The following is a 19,035-nucleotide window of genomic DNA, read 5'->3' on the forward strand; positions in this document are numbered from 1 at the left end:
GTGAAGTGCTGAGCTGCTAACCAAAAGGTCAACGGTTTGAACCCACCCAGCAGCTCCAAGGGAGAAAGATCTGGTAATCTGCTCCTGTAAAGATTAAAAAAAAATTTTTTTTTTTTTTAGTTTACAGCCTAGAAATCCCTGTGGGGAAAGTTCCACTCTGCCATATAGGGTTGCTATGAGTCAGAATTGGCTCAGTGGCACACAAAACAACGACGTAATATAATTCTAATTGTACTCACAGGCAAGATTTTTCTTTTTGTCGTTATTTATAACTTGTCAAAGTGTTTCTAGATATCATCTAGAATTAAAAAGAAAAAAAAAAAACAAACCAGAATTGCTGTCGAATCCATTCAGATTCACTGTGACCCCATGTATGTTAGAGTAGAACTGTGCTCCATAAGGTTTTTCATGGGTGATTTTTCAGAAGCAGATCCCCAGGCCTTTCTTTCGAGGCACCTCTGGGTGGACTCAAACCTCCAGTAATTCAGTTAACAGCCAACAGTGTTAACCGTTTGCCCTGCCCAGGGAAACCTCTAGAAAAACAAACCAAAATCCACTGCCATCGAGTTAACCGTAGAAACATTTTTAAAAGGAGGAATATTAAAAGGGGAATCCCCCTCTCAAGCAGTTTAACATATTATAGAACTATAATAAATAAAACAGTTTTGACTATTCTAAGAACAGACGGCTCAGTCTTACAGAATAGAAGGCTCAGGTCCAAATATTCATAGGAATCACGCGTGTTCCCCATCTACACTGGGGTGAAGCATACGTATTTCATCACTGGTGCTGTGGCTGCTGGTGAGATGTGGACGGATGGGGAGGATATCTAATTTATGCAAGGTACTCGTGGCATTTTCCAATAGATGAAAAGTTTAAATGCCAAAATCAGACCAAAACAATATACCAAAGTGGGAAATATATATATGTGTGTGTGAAAGGATGTAAGTGTGTAAATATAAACATATATACTGGTAGGTTTGATTGCATAAATTAACACTGTACTTCAAAGAATTAAAAACAAAATTAAAAGCAGATAAATAACTTGCAACATGTGTAACAGTCAGATAGTTCGTGTTGTTCGTCAAAAAGCGTTTTTCTAAATCGGTAAGAAAAAGAGAAACACCAAAAGCAGAGAACAAGTATAGGCAGTTCACAAAAGGAAGACGTTCAAATGGCTGGTGGATAAATTGAAACTGTGAGATAAACATACGGAAGAGTAAGACAGCAGAATTTAAGTGACCACCGACTAGAAGCGAAAGAGTCTTTTGACTGGATGATAATAAAGGCTTTGTTGTATAGCTGCACGCAGGATATGCTTAGAGTTTCAATTATGTGAAGTGGCCATTAATGATTTATTATTATTCTACTTAAACAAAACTTGACAATGTGTGGCCTGATCTAAACTCTTAAGCAAAAGAAGGTTGGTTTCATCAAAGCAATGTGTTTCTCTGTGACTTTTCTCCTAATTTTCCCCAGTTTGGTGAAGAATATTAGACTCCGAGAGCTATTTCTCTCCTTGTACTTGGCATGTAGGAATCAATCCCTCAGCCAACATCTTGAGAGTTATTCTTTAGATATTCCAAAGGGACAGCTCTTGAATAATAACAATAAACATTTTGCTGCTATAATTCAAACTTTGTCTTTTTAAATAGTAGAATCCTTTTTGTCAGACTCTTCATAAGCGTTGTTAGTGGCCATTGAGTTGGCTCCAATTCATGTTGACTTTATGTGTAACAGAAAGCTACTGGGCCCAGTCCTGTGCCATCTTTGTGATAAAAAACCGAAAACCAAACCCGTTGCCATCGAGTCAGAATGGGGCCCTAACAGGACAGAGTAGAACTAACCCATAGAGTTTCCAAGGAGTGCCTGGTGGATTCGAACTGCCAGTCTTTTGGTTCGCAGCCGTAGCTCTTAACCACTACACCACCAGGCTTTCCATCTTCATCATAGTTGGTATTTTTGAGTTCGCCATTGTGGCCATTGTGTCAACCCATCTCACGGAGGGTTTCCCTTGTTTTCGCTGGCCTTCTGCTTCACCAAACACGATGTCTGTCTTAGGCTGGGTTCTCTAGAGGAGCAAAACCAGTGAAGCACATATATAAATAGAGAGAGAGATTTACTTCGAGGAAATGGCTCACGCAATTGTGGAGGCTGGCGATGAGGAAACACCAACACATTTTCTCAGTGTGTGTATGAGTAATACAGGAGCTGTAATTATTTTTAAATATCCCTACTGTAGCTCTCTTTGGGACAGAAAAAAAAAAAGTTAAAGGTACATAAAAGAGGTAGCTTTAGAAGTTGAGTTTTGCCTCTGAGGTTTAAATACCAGGGTTGGAGCTGCGTGAAGAAGCGCAGTGAGATGATGCGAAAACTTCTAATAAATAGAGATGAGAAGAAAAGCCTTAGGGAGAGGTGGGAAGTTCAGCCTGTTTGTGCAGCGAACTTTTGGGGGAATAACGAATGCCTGTATTTGACCAGACCAAAGAGGATTAAAAAAAAAAAAAAAGGCAGTTTGGACTTTGGCTTACTCCGGAAGCAAATAACCAGTAGTATAATAAACGAGATACAGATGCAAGCGGATGGAAGTAAGTGTCTCATTGAGGCACACCCCTCATTTGAATGCTTTGGCAGCCTGTGCAGAGCAAAGTTTCTCTCAGATTAGAGAATCATAAAGCCACGGGCTCACTTCCTTTTTTACCCCCTGCCTTGTCAGGCCCCAAAGAGCCCTGGTGGAGCAGTGGTTAAAGCGCTTGGCTGCTAACTGAAAGGCTGGTGGTTCAAACCCACCAGCTGCTCCATGGGAGAAAGATGTGACAGTCTGTTCCCATGAAGATCACAGCCTTGGAAATCCTGTGGGGCACTCTATTCCGTCCTACAGGGCCGCTATGAGTCAGACTCAGCAATGGGTGTTTGGTTTTATGATACTAACATTATCATAAAATTAAAAAAAGCTGTTGCTGTCAAGTCGATTCCCACACTATCATAAAAGCCAAGAATTCAGCTGCCTGGGAAGCTAAGCCTCCCAAGCCTAATATGCAAGTCCTGCACCTTAAATTTCCTGCTGTGCCAACACCTAGACCTCCTCCCACACCTATACCTGTGCTGCCAGGTAGGAGTTTTGCATTTATGCCCCGAAGAGTCTACTGGAGGCTTGTTGGCATGTAATAAGTCAAAAGAAGAGATGCAAGCTGCTAATTGCACATTAACAATTATTGAATGGAAAAAGTTACCGTGAGAAAACCTATGGAAAAGGAATCCATTTCCGCCTGCTTTAGGAAGTTCCTCAGGGGTTCCTCTTCTCACTAACTGTGTGGGTGAGATGGGAGCACAGCACCGGTGTGCCTGCAAACCAGAGAATCCGATCGGCTTGATGTAGGAGGCAGTGATGCTGGGGCCAGCCTGAGGGCCCCCGAGCTGTCCAAGTCTAATGGCCAGTTGCAGTCTTTAGAAACGGATCAATGCCCACAGGACCAGGACAGAAAACTGGAACTGGACTTAGGTTCTCCTCTCTGATCCAGTGGTACTCTGAATATGTTGAGACTCTATGGAAAACAATATAAAAGCCATTTTAGACTCTGAGAATCCTGTTTACTTTGCAAACTCAGCAATGTTGTCATCTGCTCTGGGTCAAAGCAAGGATAACGATTCGTAAAAGAAATTGAAAGTTGCCAGAGGTGTCAGGAAAATGTGTAGAGGGATCTATGAAACACATGAGGCTCCTCAACGGTGTTCTCAACAGGGATGCCACTGGCATTTAGGGGAAGATTCCTTGGGGGGATATCCAAGCATTGTGAAATGTTTAGCATCCTTGACCTTTGGACACTATATGTAAGCTGCACCCCAGTCACTGGGATAATCCACGATGCCCCTACACCTTTTCAGATGTCCCCAGGGAGGTGGTACCACCCCTGGCTTAGACCCACCGAATAACCCACTGTTTTAGGGACCAACAGAATAGGCTAAATTTGCAAGTTGGTCCACAACAGTTACTCAAGGGCTATTAGCTGAGATGGCTGCTGTAACACAATTGAGTATTAAGTTTTTGCCTTATAAAAAAAAATTGCCTTATAGAGTGTAGAAAATGCTCATTGTGTCCATTCTTCAACTAAAGCTTTTGGTTCAGTTTGGTTCGTTTTAAAGACTGTTCATTTCAGCTGCCTTGAATATGTCTGACATTATCAGGTTTTTAGAAGGAACTCTGGTGGCCAAGTGGTTAAAGAGTTTGGCCTGCTAACCAAAACGTTGAGGGTTCGAACCTACCACCTGCTCTGCAGGAGAAAGACGTGGCAGTTGGCATCCGTAAAGATTACAACCTTGGAAACTCTATGAGGCAGTTGTACTCTGACCATAGAGTTACTATGAGTCAGAATTGTCTCAACAGCAACAGGTTTGGTTTTGGGTAATTGGGTTTATGGGAATTGTTATTTCTGGCATGTGGTTAAGTGCTACGGCTGCTAACCAAAGGGTCGGCAGTTCGAATCCACCAGGCACTTCTTGGAAACTCTATGGGGCAGTTCTACTCTGTCCTGTAGAGTCGCTATGAGTCGGAATCGACTTGACGGCACTGGGTTTGGAAACACCAAATATGAAGCTCCCTGTCTTCTTCAAGCTTTCTGGGATTCTGAACTCTTTGTTTATGTGTCTTTGCACATCTGTGTTGGAAAGGGTGTGAACAGGGCAGTTCTTTTAAGCTGAAGCACTCTATCACTTTGTGCATGTCTGGTTTTCAGATATGCTGTAGAGGGAAATAAGGGTAAAAATCCATCTTGAAAAAAAGCATTCCCAAAGTGTGGCCTATTTCTGCACGTTCAGCCAAGCTGAAATGATCTCCTAGACGTATATGATTTCATGGGCTGTAGACCACCAATTTTACATAATTTAAGCTTGAGAGACTTATACCGATGCCTCTCGCCTGTAAATTATGGGGGGAATATATCGAGGGAAATGAGTGAGGGTTGTGCAAAGGAGTAAGAGAAGAATTGGACAGGTAAAGAATGGCAGAAAATATACTGAAGAAGACAAATTGATTCTTCAAGAATCAAAACAAAGAGACTCGCTATCTTCTGGGCCACGGGATATTTGAACACTGTCTGGTATTACAATTAACAGAAAAGTTGGCGAGCAACTTCTCTGAAGGTCACTTGTTTGTTTTGTTGTCAGACTGACATGTGCAATTCAGGAAGGTGAGATTCCCAGTGTCCTCTCACCTCCTCTCTCAAAATTGCTTTGCCTGTCTAAAATGTTTTCCTTCCCCCCCCCCACTTCACCCTTGCCTCCTCTCTGAAAGCCCTACTTGAAAGAAAAAAAAAAAAAAAGAAAGAGCAGTCACTAAATTCTAACTCAAAAAGAAAAACCAAACTTCCTGGCCTGACAGAGACTGGAGAAACCCTGAGAGTATGGCCCCCAGACACCCATTTAGCTCAGTAATGAGGTCACCCCTGAAGTTCACCCTTCAGCCAAAGATTGAACAGGTCCATGGAACAAAACAAGACTAAAAGGGCACACCAGCCCTGGGGCAGGACTGGAAGGCAGGAGGGAACAGGAAAGCTGGTAATAGGGAAACTAGGGTTGAGAAGGGAGAGTGTTGACATGTTGTGGGGTTGTTAACCAGTGTCATACAACAATGTATGTACTAACTGATGAGAAACTAGTTTGTTCTGTAATCCTTCACATAAAGCCAATAAAAATTTTAAAAAGAGGTCAGTCTCCAGTGTTGCCCAAACTTGCGTTGTGATAAGAAGCCCTTGAAGTGCTTCATAAATATACACTCACCAGGCCTTTCCCATCAAAATCCCGCTGCTCGGATTTAGCCAGTCTGGATCAGGGCCTGAATTCAGGTGATTTGCACCTTCAGGTGAATTTGAGAAATGCCAATACTGCTCTCCAACCTTCTTCCAATAAAAATATAAATGGCAGGACAGCTCAGGGAAGGCTGTACAATTTTGTAAACAAGGTTATGAATATGGAGACCAATGACTTTTTTTTCAGTGCGTGGACCTTTTCATGGATCTAAAAAAGAAGTAATTCTTTTATTCGTGGAATATTTCTGTGCTCTCACAATTTACACATAAGGTAGAAATTTCTAGAAGACAAGAGAACCCCATCCCTGCACACAATGAATTTCAGTGGAAAACTTTGCCCTCCCCCCTTAAGTGGCCAAGATAATTACTGACTGTCTTACTCTTTAAAGGAAAGAAAAGCTCACTTTGTCAAAAAAACTCTGAAATTTAAATAGAAGATTAATATAGAAGTGGCATACATGAGGTGCAAGATTTAATTTCTAAAACTGCTAACTCACGGCCTCTCTTACAATTATTTCCATACAGTTTGGATGCTTTGGGGCGAAAGAATAAATTACGAGTCGTGTTTTGTGCAGAATTTTCAAATGCTCAGGTCTCAGGAGAGTGTAATGAAACAGAGTGATAAAAGACCAGGTGTGGATGTACATTGATTGAGAACAGATGCATTTTAGGAAGTAAATAATAGTCGTTCTATTATTGAGTGCTTACTGGACACCAAGCTCTGTGCTAGGCACGTTGATAGGTGTTATTTCATTTAGTCCACACAGCAATTCCACAAAGATTCTCACTTTTTAATAGAAAAGAAATATGAGTTCCTGAGTGGTTAAATATTTGCCTCATGCCACACAGAACTGTACAAATTAGGTAAATATGTAAGTTGCTGAAATGACAGAAAGAGGTTATTTTACCTAAGACTAAATCAAGAAGAAATACAGCAAAGCAGAAAGAGAGTTAGGTGATGTCTGGACACAAACTAAGAAGGCTATAGCACCGCTCCTTTGAATCCTTAGAGGCTGTAAGGAACGGGGAAGCGCCTAGCATTGTTCTGAAAGACACTGGTTGCTTCCTTGGACAGAGGGTGGAAATGGCCGGCTTAGTCACGTCTATCCAATGTCTTTGCAGTTCAGGGCTGTAGGCGCAGAACAACTTCTAGACAAAAACAAAACATTTAAATATTTTTTTAAGTGTTGACCACAGGCAGTGGACTCTGTTGAGAGGGCAAATGTCTGTTACAGAGACTGTCACATTTGGGGCAAGAGATAAATTACTCAGATGTGTTTGGAAACACAAAACAAAATTCTAGTCAACTGGTATAACAGTTCATAAAGAAAATGTTATACATCCCACTTTGGTGAGTAGCGTCTGGGGCCTTAAAAGCTTGCCAGAAGCCATCTGAGGTACATCTATTGCTCCCATCCCATCTGGAGTACAGGAGAATGAAGAAAACCAAAGGCACAAGGAAAATACTAGCTCAAGGGACTAATGGATCACATGAACCATTGCCAGCGAGCCCAGAAGAACTAGACGGTGTCTGGCTACCACTACCGACTGCTCTGACAGAGATCACAAAAGACAGTCCCGAACAGAGTGGGAGAAAAATGTAGAACAAAATTCAAATTCATAAATAAAGACCAGACTTACTGGCCTGACAGAGACTGGAGGAACCCCCGAGGCTATGGCTCCCGGACACCCTGGTAACTCAGTACTGAAGCCACTCCCAAAGCCTACTTTTCAGATAAAGATCAGACCCGCCTGTAAAACAAACAATAGCGTGCTTCTTAGCTCAGTCAAATAATAATAAAAAAAAGACCAAATGGGCAACTCGTGCCCAAAAGCAAGATGAGAAGGCAGGAAAGGAGAGGAAAACTGGGAGAATGGACACAGGCACCTGGGAGTAGGAAGGGTGAGCATGCTGTCGCATTTTGGGGATTGCAACCAGTGTCAAATAACGATATGTGTATAAATTTTTGAATAAGAAACTCGCTTGAACTGTAAACTTTCACCTAAAGCACAATAAAATTAAGGAAAAAAAATCTATATTGTGGGGTAGCACAGTTTCTTCTCTATCAGATGAGAAGTTCCATTTACTGCGTTTTAAAGATGTAGAACTACGCATTACTGCAAATACGTTTTTATATAAAAAACTTCAGTAATTGCTTTCTCCTTTGGGCTGTTGTATGTTTAGACCAAAAGGAAATGTTTTCCTTAAATGGCTGTTCATTTAGCAACAGCCGCCCTGGATAACGGTGGAGGTTACGATCTGGTGGATATGTGTTTCGCTGAATTCAAAACCCATTTCAGCTTTGCATGTTGTGAGTTGCATGTGTGAAGGAAAAGCCAGTTCATATTTACAGTAAGAGGAAATCCAGATATCTGACTCAAAGACAAAATATTTATTTGGTTTTCAGCAAGTTCTTGTAAGAGGTGTATTGTTGAGCTTTTTCATGATCGTAAACAGATGGAATCCCCTTTCTACTGGAGAAAATACTTTTTTTTTTTGGTAATTGAAGCTAAAAGGAAAATAGAGATGGAGATCTGTGTTTGCGGCCTTGTGATCTGATGTGGGTGTTCTCATGACCTTATGTTCACTGTCTCATAAAATAAAATAAAATAAAATAAAATAAATAAAAAAACAAAAACAAAAACCCACTGCCATTGAGTTGATTCCATCTTACAGCAACCGTATGGAACAGAGTAGAACTGCCCTATAGGGTTTCCAAGGCCGTAATCTTTATGGAAGCAGATTGCCACCTCTCACCCTTGGAGAGACTGGTGGTTTCAAACTGCCAACCTTTCAGTTAGCAGCCGAGCTAACCACTGTACCACCAGGCTCCTTGTCTCACGAAAGAGCCACCTTAATGCTCTAGTTATGCAGACAAATACCAGAGAACTTGAAGAACAATAAAGAATTTGTATGCTTTCTCATATGTCTAGTCTTCCATGCCTGCAAAACTGGGCATTCAAGACCAACTGGGTAATCTCCATAGGGTAGGCTTTCTCACGTTGTTGATTGACTTTCAGCTTGTGGGGACTGGGGCTACTCTGATTCCTGGGGACACTGAGAGAAAATCCTTTAACGATGTGTGTTTGCTTCCTGGACTGCGACTGCATTAGCCTGCACCCTTCTCAGACGGAGGAAGTCTCATGGAAAGCCCATTGAAGTGCGCTGAATTGATTCGGCATGCTAATCCTTTTCTTGGACTGGAGTTCTTCAGTTCTTGGACTGAGTTCTGGCCCTTGATGCTGGTCGTGCTCTGACTGCTGGCCCTTTCATTGATCCATAATGCATCCCTGGTGGCCCGGTGGTGAAGAGCTACCGCTGCTAACCAAAAGGTTGGCAGTTTGAATGCATCAGCTGCTCCTTGGAAACCCTATGGGGAGGTCTACTCTGCCCTACTGGGGTAGGGGTGTGTCCTACTCACTACGAGTCAGAATCGACTCAACGGCAACAGGTTGTGGCATCTCTCTGGCCTCAGAAATCAGAGATGTCCCCAAACTGTAAAAACAAAAGCAACAAACAAAAAGCATGACTTACCAGGGGAAGGAGTTATCTGTAATCCATTACAAGTCTGAGAAACGATTTTGTGTTGGAACATTTGTTTGGGAAACCCTGGTGGTGTAGTGGTTAAGAGCTCAGGCTGCTAATTGAAAGGTCGGCTGTTTGAATCCACCAGGTGTTCCTTGGAAACTATGGGGCAGTTCTCCTCCCTCCGAAAGGGTCACTATGAGTGGAAATTGACTCAGTGGTGAGGGATTTGGTTTTGGTTTTTCATGTTTGTGTGAACATTTCGTACTGTTTTTTTTTTATGAACTAGATTTTAATATCCTACTCAGGAGTAAAAGTACAACCGGAATGCTCCTTGGAAGCAAGGACGGCGAGACTATGTCTCACATACTTTGGACGTGTTGTCAGGAGGGATCAGTCCCTGGAGAGGGACATCATACTTGGCAAAGTAGAGGGTCAGCAGAAAAAAAAGGAAGACCCTCAGTGAGATGGATTGACACAATGGCCGCAACAATGGGCTCAAGCTAACAACAGTTGTGAAGATGGTACAGGGCAGGGCAGTGTTTCTTTCGCTATGAACTGGAACTGATTTGATGGCACCTAACAACAACAATAACACTCAGGAGAACCCAGGTCAAGTGAACATAGAGAGGGGAGCACACTTGGAACCCAGATTATTTGGGAAGAAAAGTGTAAACCAAGTTACTTTTTGTGATTGACCTGGAGTAATTGTTCTGGAATAAAGGTGTGGTATCAATCCTGCCCAACCACCTGTGGCTCCTGGTCGCATGCTTCTGCTGGAGAAGGAGAGTCAAATTATCACGTCCTGGCTCAGAGCAGAATTTCTGAGAGAATCCCAGTGCGCACAGTTTTGTAGGCATTTTTTTCCCCTTTGGGATAGTTTCTATATCTCATAATACATTCTTTCATTTAGACCAGTGAGTCAGCAAACTGCAGACGGTAGGCCAAATCTAGCCTAAGACCTATTTATGCATAGTCTGCAAGCTAAGAATAGGTTTTACATTTTTAAATGGTTGAAAAACCATAAAAAGAAGTATAATATTTCATGATACGTGAAAATCTTAGGATGTTCAAATTTCATCGTCCCTAAATAAATTGTTTAAGAACTAGCCATGCTCCTTTGTTTACATATTGTCTGTGGCTGCTTCTGTGCTAAAACACCAGAAGTGGGTAGAGCTGTGTGGCCCACAAAGCCAAAAATGTTTACTGTCTGTCCCTTTGTAGGAAAAGCTTGCTGACCCTGATTTACAACAGCTAAAATTCAAGCCTAGCAGCTGAATTAGCCTCTGCTATTTTATTTAATTATTAGCTGAATTAGCCTCCATTATTTTAATTATTAATAAAATAATTATATATAATTATTGGTGTTTAATTTAACCATGCTTTGAAAATAGTAATGGCTGCTATTGGCTATGAACTCTGTTCTGGGGAATATAGATGAGGCTAAAAAATGACATCTAGTGTAGCTATAGAGAAATTAAAATTCTTTCAAAGTGGCATTTTTATGTAGAGAAAAATGGTGTAAATAATTTTCTGCATATGATATAATCCTCTTTGGGTCAAGGAAATCTTAGAAAATTTTTAATTACAATAAAACCGTAGTCATTTATTCTTTTGGAAACCCTGACGGTTTATTAGTCTGCCTGCTCACCTCATGATTAGCGAATGATTATGAGTTTAGCTTTCAACTCCCCGGAGAATCTTTGCTCCTTTAGAGAGACTGGAATGTAGCTTAATGAACCCAAAATTAAGAAGATGGCTACGAAATCTGAAGTTTGAGGGGCATCAGCTTGTTATTGATTTAGCAAAACACAAATTCCTTTAGATTTGCGGTCATGCTTTGCTTAACGTCTACGGTACGTTCTGTGAAACAGGACATTATGTGATTTGGACGCTGTGCGAACACCATATCACACACAGGCAGTCCCCAGATTATAAACTTCCGGCTTAGGTACAGCCTGTAGTTACAAACCAACCCGCCCTATTATATTTAAATATTCAAGGTTCGTAACAACAAACGGGCGCTGCTTTGTGACGTACACCAAAACATTATTATTATTACTGTATTAGTATGTTCAAGATATTTTAGCACATCTGAAAGTGTTTCTTTAATGTTTTTATGCATAGAGAGGACAACAGACGTATATGTGGTGGGCCATTATCCAAACGAATGTTACCTGGTGCATGACTGTATTTGAAGGTCTGAATGGTGGTGCTGTCTAGACTCATAAACCCCCCAAAATACATTGCTGTCAAGTCAGTTAGGACTCAGCCACCCTGTAGGACAGAGTGGAACTGTCGCATAGGATTTCCAAGGCTGTAATCTTCAGAAGCAGACTGCCACATCTTTGTCCTGTGGAGCAGCTGGTGTGTTCGAATCGCCAACCTTTCAGTTAGCAGCCAAGCTCTTCATCCTTTCAATAACAGGCAAGCACTTTAACCACTGCGCCTCCAGGGCTTCTTTCTAGACTCATGGTGGAAGCCTGTGTAGTCTTTGCCCATCGTACTTGCTATAAAAGGATCACCTCCTTTAATTCAGGGCTGTCTTCTCAGCCACCGTGGATGTTGGACTGCCCCATATTTTACAGGTGAAGAATGTGACAGTTTCAAAGTTGCATAGCTGATGTTGGGGCAGGTTGCGAAAAAGATCTTAAAGTCTAGGATATTTTTAAACCATTTAGTATTGTATTCTCTCGATGAGACTTTGGAGAAGTGATTTAGACGTTTCATGATTGAGTGCATGGTTTCATGGAAATGTTATAATTTAAAGAGTCTCAAGGTTCAACACTTGGGAAATGGTTAGGCAAGCTATGACATAGTGGTATAGTGGTTACGGTAACATCGTATTCAAAATGGTATATAGACCATGCCATTAAGGGGAAATAAGTATGAAAAATAGCATCAAGGTTCATGACTAAAATAATATACACCTACAAGGAGCCAAGGGAGTTAAACCAGAGCAGCCCTTCCCCAAGTATGGTCCCCAGTCCCAGGACCATCTGTGGAGTGGTTGTTAACCAATCTGCAATGAGAAAAGTATGGAAATTGGAAATCACGAGTTAACTATTTAGAAACTCCTATAGCAACTTGACAGAGTAACTTTATTATTGAATTTAAAAATTAAAAAAAAAATTTTACTTTTTTTTATGTCTTTATTTCATTTTTCTAGTAATTCTTTTTTATTTTCTTTCATGAATGCATCGGTCTGCAATGCATTGGCAAAAAATAAAACTGGTTCTTCCTGATAGATAGCTTGAGGAAACACTCTGTATTCTAGGGAAAAAAAAAAAAGTTGGTTGTTGTTAACGTTAAGTATGTAATACATTTTAAAAACGAAATGTCATTTTGTGGATATTACAATTTTATTTTAATCAAAGGCTGTGATAGTACCTGGTCTGTTGCTTGTTATCAAAGTGCTTGTACTTGGCTGGAAGGAGAGACACGTTTTATTTTTTCCTCGGCTTTAAGCAACTTTTAAATATCAAACGGTATTTTGTGCTGCACGGGTGTGACCACAGAATCCTGTTTAAATGGACTAAATCATTGCTGGAAGATCATCTAAGGGTGAAGGAAACAGCAATCCTAGGGAAACATATAGATTAAGTCGCTGAGCAACCAAATAGAAATGCCAGGGTCTTCCTCCACTTACCATGCAGGGGCCAGTGCACTGAGGCACAAGAGAAGAATTTGATTTACCATTTAAAGGAAAACCAGCAGTAAAATAATTGAGGGCTGGAAAGCAATCTCACTCCTGCCAGATTGCTTTCCTTCATGCGTGCTCCATTTAGGAGCCGTATTTGGATACTTGCACTTAGGCTGTGCGTGTTTTCTTTGCCCTGTGAGTATTCCATCCTGTTGGTTTAGGACTGTTTCTCTGCTGTGATCAGCAAAGGAGGATATCCACATTACCTGCGCTGGATTATGCTGGCCTCCTTATAAATAGAAAATTTTTTTTTTTTGGTAAGTGCAAAGGTGATAAACTAGCTGCTGGTTTTCCAAAGAAAGGTGATCTAGCAGAATGTGGGAATTATTGAACAATATCATTAATATCATATGCAAGTAAAATTCTGCTGAAGATAATTTAAAAATGGTTGCTGAAGTACGTCAACAAGGAATTGCCAGAAAGTCAAGCCAGATTCAGAAGATGTGGAACCAGGGATATCATTGCTGATGTCAGATGGATCTTGACTGAAAACAGAGAATACCAGGAAGATGTTTACCTGTGTTTTATTGACTATGCAAAGGCATTCGAGTGTGTGGATCATCACAAACTATGGATAACATTGCGAAGAATGGGAATTCCAGAACACTTAAGTGTGCTCATGCAGAACCTGTACATAGATCAAGAGGCAGTCGTTTGAAGAGAACAAGCAGATACTGCGTGGTTCAAAATCAGAAAAGTTGTGTGTCAGGGTTGTATCTTTTCACTATACTTATTCAATCTGTATGCTGAGCAAATAATCCAAGAAGCTGGACTCTGTGAAGAAAAACTTGGCATCAGGATTGGAGGAAGACTTATTAGCAACCTGCGATATGTAAATGACACAATCTTGCTTGCTGAAAGTGAAGAGGCCTTGAAGCACTTACTAATGAAGATCTGTACGAATTGTACCTCAACATAAAAAAAAAAAAAAACCCAAATTCTCACAACTGGACCAATAAGGAACATCATAATAAATGGAGAAAAGATTGAAGTTGTCAAGGATTTCATTTGACTTGGATCCATAATCAACACCCATGGAAGTTGCAGTCAAGAAATCAAACTCTGTATTGTGTTGAGCAAATCTGCTTACAAAAGTCCTCTTTTAAAGTGTTGAAAAGCAAAGACTTCACTTCGAGGATTAAGGTGCCCCTGACCCAAGCCGTGGTATTTTCAATCACCTCGTATGCATGTGAAAAAGAGGAAGACCCTTAACAAGATGGATTGACACAAGGCCTCAACAGTGGGCTCACACATAGCAATGATTGTGAAGATGGTGCAGGACCAGGCAGTGTTCCATTCTGTTGCACACAGGGTTGCTGTGAGTCAGAAATGACTCGACGGCACCTACCAACAACAGTGAGAATATCCATAGTCCCTAAATTGTAAAAATATGGGTTCCCTCCAAAGAAGCATTGTTTTGACTTAACGGGGCTCAGGCATGTGAAAGTACATTGCAAATTATAAAGGGCTGGTCACGTATTTGCTAATAATAATAACAATAATAACATTTTCACACATTGTTATTATTAATAGTGAATTGTGTTAGAGATTCAATGAGTATCAGCCTTGATGTTTCTTATGGCTTGTTTTCTCCATGCAGTGTTCATTGACAAAGGAGGTCTTCCCCTCTTGCCCACTAGTAACTACCTTAAGGAATTAGTCTCATGGTCCATGGATCCATAAGTAAAATGTGTTTTACTGTCAAATCCTTCCTTACCTGGTTCTTTGAGTCATAGAGGTATTTGTTTTGTTTATAATCTTGGAAATTCAGTGACAAAATTTTGGCTTTAGAAATTTGATTCTTTCATCATGTGCTTCTGTCTTCAGCTTCTGCAGAGTGGCCTGGGGCAGGGATGCTTTCATTATTAAGGGCTATCAAGAACTGAGTGCTTGCTATTTTTTTTTTACCCATGTGTGTGCCTCTTGTGCCTTACAAAAGAAGAAGAATTTAAACCTCCAAACTGTCTTGATATTAAAACATCCAAGGTGCCCTGTTACCGTTACCTTTATTGCTCACCTTAGACAGTTTTTTGGTTCATTTACAAGAAATGCAGGCCTGAAAGATTTGTTTTGGTAATTGTTTTATGTTATGAGCTGGTGTCACAATAAGAAAGCTCTCCAAAGGTTAAGAATAAGGTAACATTTTAGGGGGAAAAAGTAAACAGGAATAAACTGCTAATTAAGCTAGAGGTGAGAACATGCCTGTTTTAAATCTGAAATTGGCAGTAAACCAGAGTCTATTATACCCTGGGTGCCTAGGGGAGGTGGAGATTAATAGAAAGGGAAATTAAAAAAAAAAACAAAAACCCAAAACCTCCAGAACCACTCACTGGTTGTAAGTTCTAAAACTGATAGCCCATGACCCTTCCGGCCAGACATTTGTCCTATGCGAACCCAGTAAAAACCTTAATATTGATTAGCTCTGTTTTTATCTCATAGCTTCGGTTTACATTCAAGAGGCCACTTGTTCTTTGAATCAAAAATACAGGTGCCTTTGGTGTGAGCTTAAGGTTGATCGCGGTTCTGTATTGTCCTATGACCAAATACGGGAATTGTAAAAGTGAAGAGTCAGAACTGACTTGATGGCAACTGTTTTTTTTTTTTTTTAAGAGCAGAAAATGAGAGATGGGAGGCTGGAAGTTGAAATTGCAGGTAATGATGCACGTACCTTAGACCTCAAAGTGACATCTTTGCTTTTTAATGCTTTAAAGAGGTCTTTGCTAGCATATTTGCCCAATGCTACCTGTAGTCGTCTCATTTCTTGACTGCTGCTTCCCTGGATGTTGATTATGGATCCAGGAAAAATGAGATCCTTGACAACTTCAGTCTTTTCTCTGTTTGTCATCATATTGCTTATTGGTCCAGTTGTGAGGATTTTTTTTTTTCTTTATGTTGAGGTGTAATACATACATAATAAATTACTGTTATTAACGTCGACCTTGTGTTCATGAGAATGGGATTCGCACCAGTGGGTGTCCAATAAATACCAAATGATTGGTTAAAATGCAGTGGTAATGATTTGGTGTTCTGGTCTTTCACCTACTCCCCTTCTCTCACCCATGCAGGTTGCCCCAGCCATTAAGGAGAGGATGATGAAGAAGGGAAGCCTGATGCTTGGCTACCAGCCCCACCGGGGGAAAGTCAACTTCTTCCGCCAGGTGGTGATCAGCCCTCAAGTGAGCCGGGAGGACATGGACTTCCTTCTGGATGAGATAGACCTACTGGGTAGAGACATGTAGCTGTGGCTTTTGGTCCCTCCAGGCTCCGATCCTGTCCTGGGGTGGGTTACAAATACAGGAGACCTAGAGACACATAGTAGATATTAGACTGTCTAATGAGAAATAGCAAATGCTCCCAGCTCAGGCCCAGCAAAACCAAACTGCTAAGTGACTAATGTTAGGGACTTTTTAGCTGCTTGGGCACTACTGTTCCTATAAAGGAGGAAAGTAAAAAGTTGATTTTCTCAAGGATTTTTCCTGGAGCATGGCCTTGTAGAGACTTAGTAAGAACGCTATGGGTCCTGGGATCGAGGCTTTCATTGCTCTTTAAAGCACATATAAACTAACAGTTCTCAAAGTGTGGTCTCCAGGCCAGCAGCATCAGCATCACTAGGAACTTACTAGAAATATTCATTCTTGGGCCCCAGCCCAGATCTACTGAATCAGAACTTTGGGGGTGGGCCTCGTATTCTGTGTTCTAACAAGCCTTCCAGGTGATTCTGATGCATGGTAAAGTCTGAGGACCACTGATGAGAGGAGCCTTGTAACAACCGGAAGCCCTGTTGGCACAGTGGTGAAGAGCTCAGCTGCTAAGCAAATCCACCAGCTACTCCTTGGAAACCCCTTGGGGCAGTTCTAGTCTGTCCTGTAGGGCCGATATGAATTGGAATCGACTCAACGGCTGAATTCCCTCTGATGTTTTACCAGCAAAGAGGTATCTAATCTGTCAGTGACCCCTGAGTTAGTCTTTGAAAATACGTCTGTGGCTTCTATAGCATGAATATGTAGGGGCATCAGAAGCATGTTAAAGCTATTTTTAAAAGAGAAATTATATAAGGTGTTTATTTTATAAAGACTGTTATTCAGGCTGAATGCTTATTCACCCAAATTAAAATGAACCATTATCTATTTTCATATTAGAGCTAAGGATAAAAGACAAACTCTTCATAGTGTGGGCCTTTCAATCAAAGAATAGTAGTCTTAATTCACCTCCCAAAATCATTTGTGTCACTATCTGGGAGGGAACATTAGATACGTATGTCTCTAAATGAGTACTTCTCTTAGCTTGAGGGGCTCATTTCTTATCATGCTCTCTGCCTTCTAGGAAATACCAGAACGCAGTGCAGGGTTGTGCAACGTTTTCTTTCCCAAGCTTTGATATGGCAATGTAGAATACTAAATGGTTGACATTGGGCAGAAAATCTGGGAATCAGGGACCTGTCAGTGGAAACACCTCGTCCATTTTTACTGGGATTGAATGATTGTGGTCCTGTCTCTGATCCTGGTCCTAGATTTCCAGGAGGGTTTTATGTGACTAAGCCATGGACAGAATTCCGAGGTGTAGGTGCAGGTGCAGCGGAGTTTAGAAGGTAAGACTATGAATCTAGCTAGAGCTCTGCATTGAAGGGCAGATGATTGGAAAGTCTTCAAGTATTAGACTTAGCATACACAATTACCAGCTGGAATCGACTCAATGGCAATAGGTTTGGTTTTTTTGGACTCCATCATTAATTCACATTATTTAAGTTTGGAAGAGCAAAAAAAACTGATATATAACTCTACTTGATTTTATTCCATATTTGCTTTTTAATGTGTGTTGTTTTTCAATATCTATATTGATTGAAGAATATTTTAATCTCTGTGTGAATTACTTCTAATTCCCTGGTGATATAGCTAGTTGTGTATGTGTCTCTGTGTGTCTTGGTGTGTGTTTTGCATTTTTTGTTGCCTTTCTGTTTTAATGTCTACATGAAATGCTCCTGAAATGATGGTTGCAATGATTTGGGTTTCATAAAATAAAAAAAATAACACTAGCACACACTTAGTGTTGTTGACTTTTCTTTCCCTGTCGTCTTCTTTTTGTGGGATTCTATGCATACATGTTAGAATTCACCTGGGCTTGGCTGGTGTTCTAGTTTGTGACTGAAGGTGTAGGTTGGAAGCTGTCATATCTTAGTTAACATCTTGAATAAAATGGAAAAAGCAAATGTGGATTTGTCTCTTGTTTAGCGTTTCTTCATCTAACCACTAGGTAAGCTATGTGAAACTCCATAGCCACAGCTCAGCTCAGCTCCTGCTGTACCTTTTTTGTAAAAGGTGACAGTTTGTTCCTTGATCAGTGAAAAAAAGCAACTACTACCTGATACTTTGAAAACTCCATTTTTTTTTTTTTTCTTGAGATGCTCAGCTATACCACCCTCAATAAGGTGTTTGACTGAATGGTCATATATAGTTTTTTGAAAAAAAGTTGGTCATAATGCACTCATTCATTACAAATACTTATAGGGTGCCTACTGTGTTCCAGGCAATGGTCTAGGTGCTGGAGAAATGTGGTGAATAAAACAGATAAAGACCCTGCTCTTTTGGAGCTTCCATTCTAGGGGCGGCAGATAATCAACAGCAAATATCTAACAAGTCAGGTGGTGATAAATGTTTTGGAGACAAATTAAAAAGAGCAGGAGGATAGAGTGTGGAAGTGAGAATGGGGATTGTTATTGTAGAAGAGTTGGTTAGGGAATGCCGCTCTGACGAAGTGACATTTGAGCAGAGACCTTAAGGAAATGAGGGAGCGAGACATGTGGCTATCTGGAGAAAGGGTGTTCCAGATGAAGGGTGTGGCAGTAAAAAGGCCTAAGAAGCTGCATTTGTGATAAGCCCAAGGGCCAATATGGAGGTAAATGTAGCTGAAGCTGAATGAATGGTGGCGTTAGTGGTAGAAGATGAGGTCAAAGAAATTGTTGGGAGTCGGTGTTGCAGGGCACTGTAGGAAGGGAACTGAAAGCT

The 19,035-nt window shown here is 40.9% G+C and overlaps 1 protein-coding gene across 1 annotated transcript in view; it reads left to right on the forward strand.

The window, feature by feature from the left end:
• The window catches only part of GADL1 (glutamate decarboxylase like 1), a 193,939-nt gene extending 176,001 nt beyond the window's left edge, over positions 1 to 17,938 (forward strand). Inside the window, exon 15 of the mRNA XM_049870892.1 lies at positions 16,099 to 17,938. Coding sequence (XP_049726849.1) covers positions 16,099 to 16,272 — 174 coding nt within the window. The 3' untranslated portion in view covers positions 16,273 to 17,938. The remainder of the gene's footprint in view (positions 1 to 16,098) is intronic.
• Positions 17,939 to 19,035: the final 1,097 nt, after the last annotated feature.

Source organism: Elephas maximus, chromosome 27 (genome assembly GCF_024166365.1).
Source record: "Elephas maximus indicus isolate mEleMax1 chromosome 27, mEleMax1 primary haplotype, whole genome shotgun sequence".
Lineage (NCBI taxonomy): Eukaryota > Metazoa > Chordata > Mammalia > Proboscidea > Elephantidae > Elephas > Elephas maximus.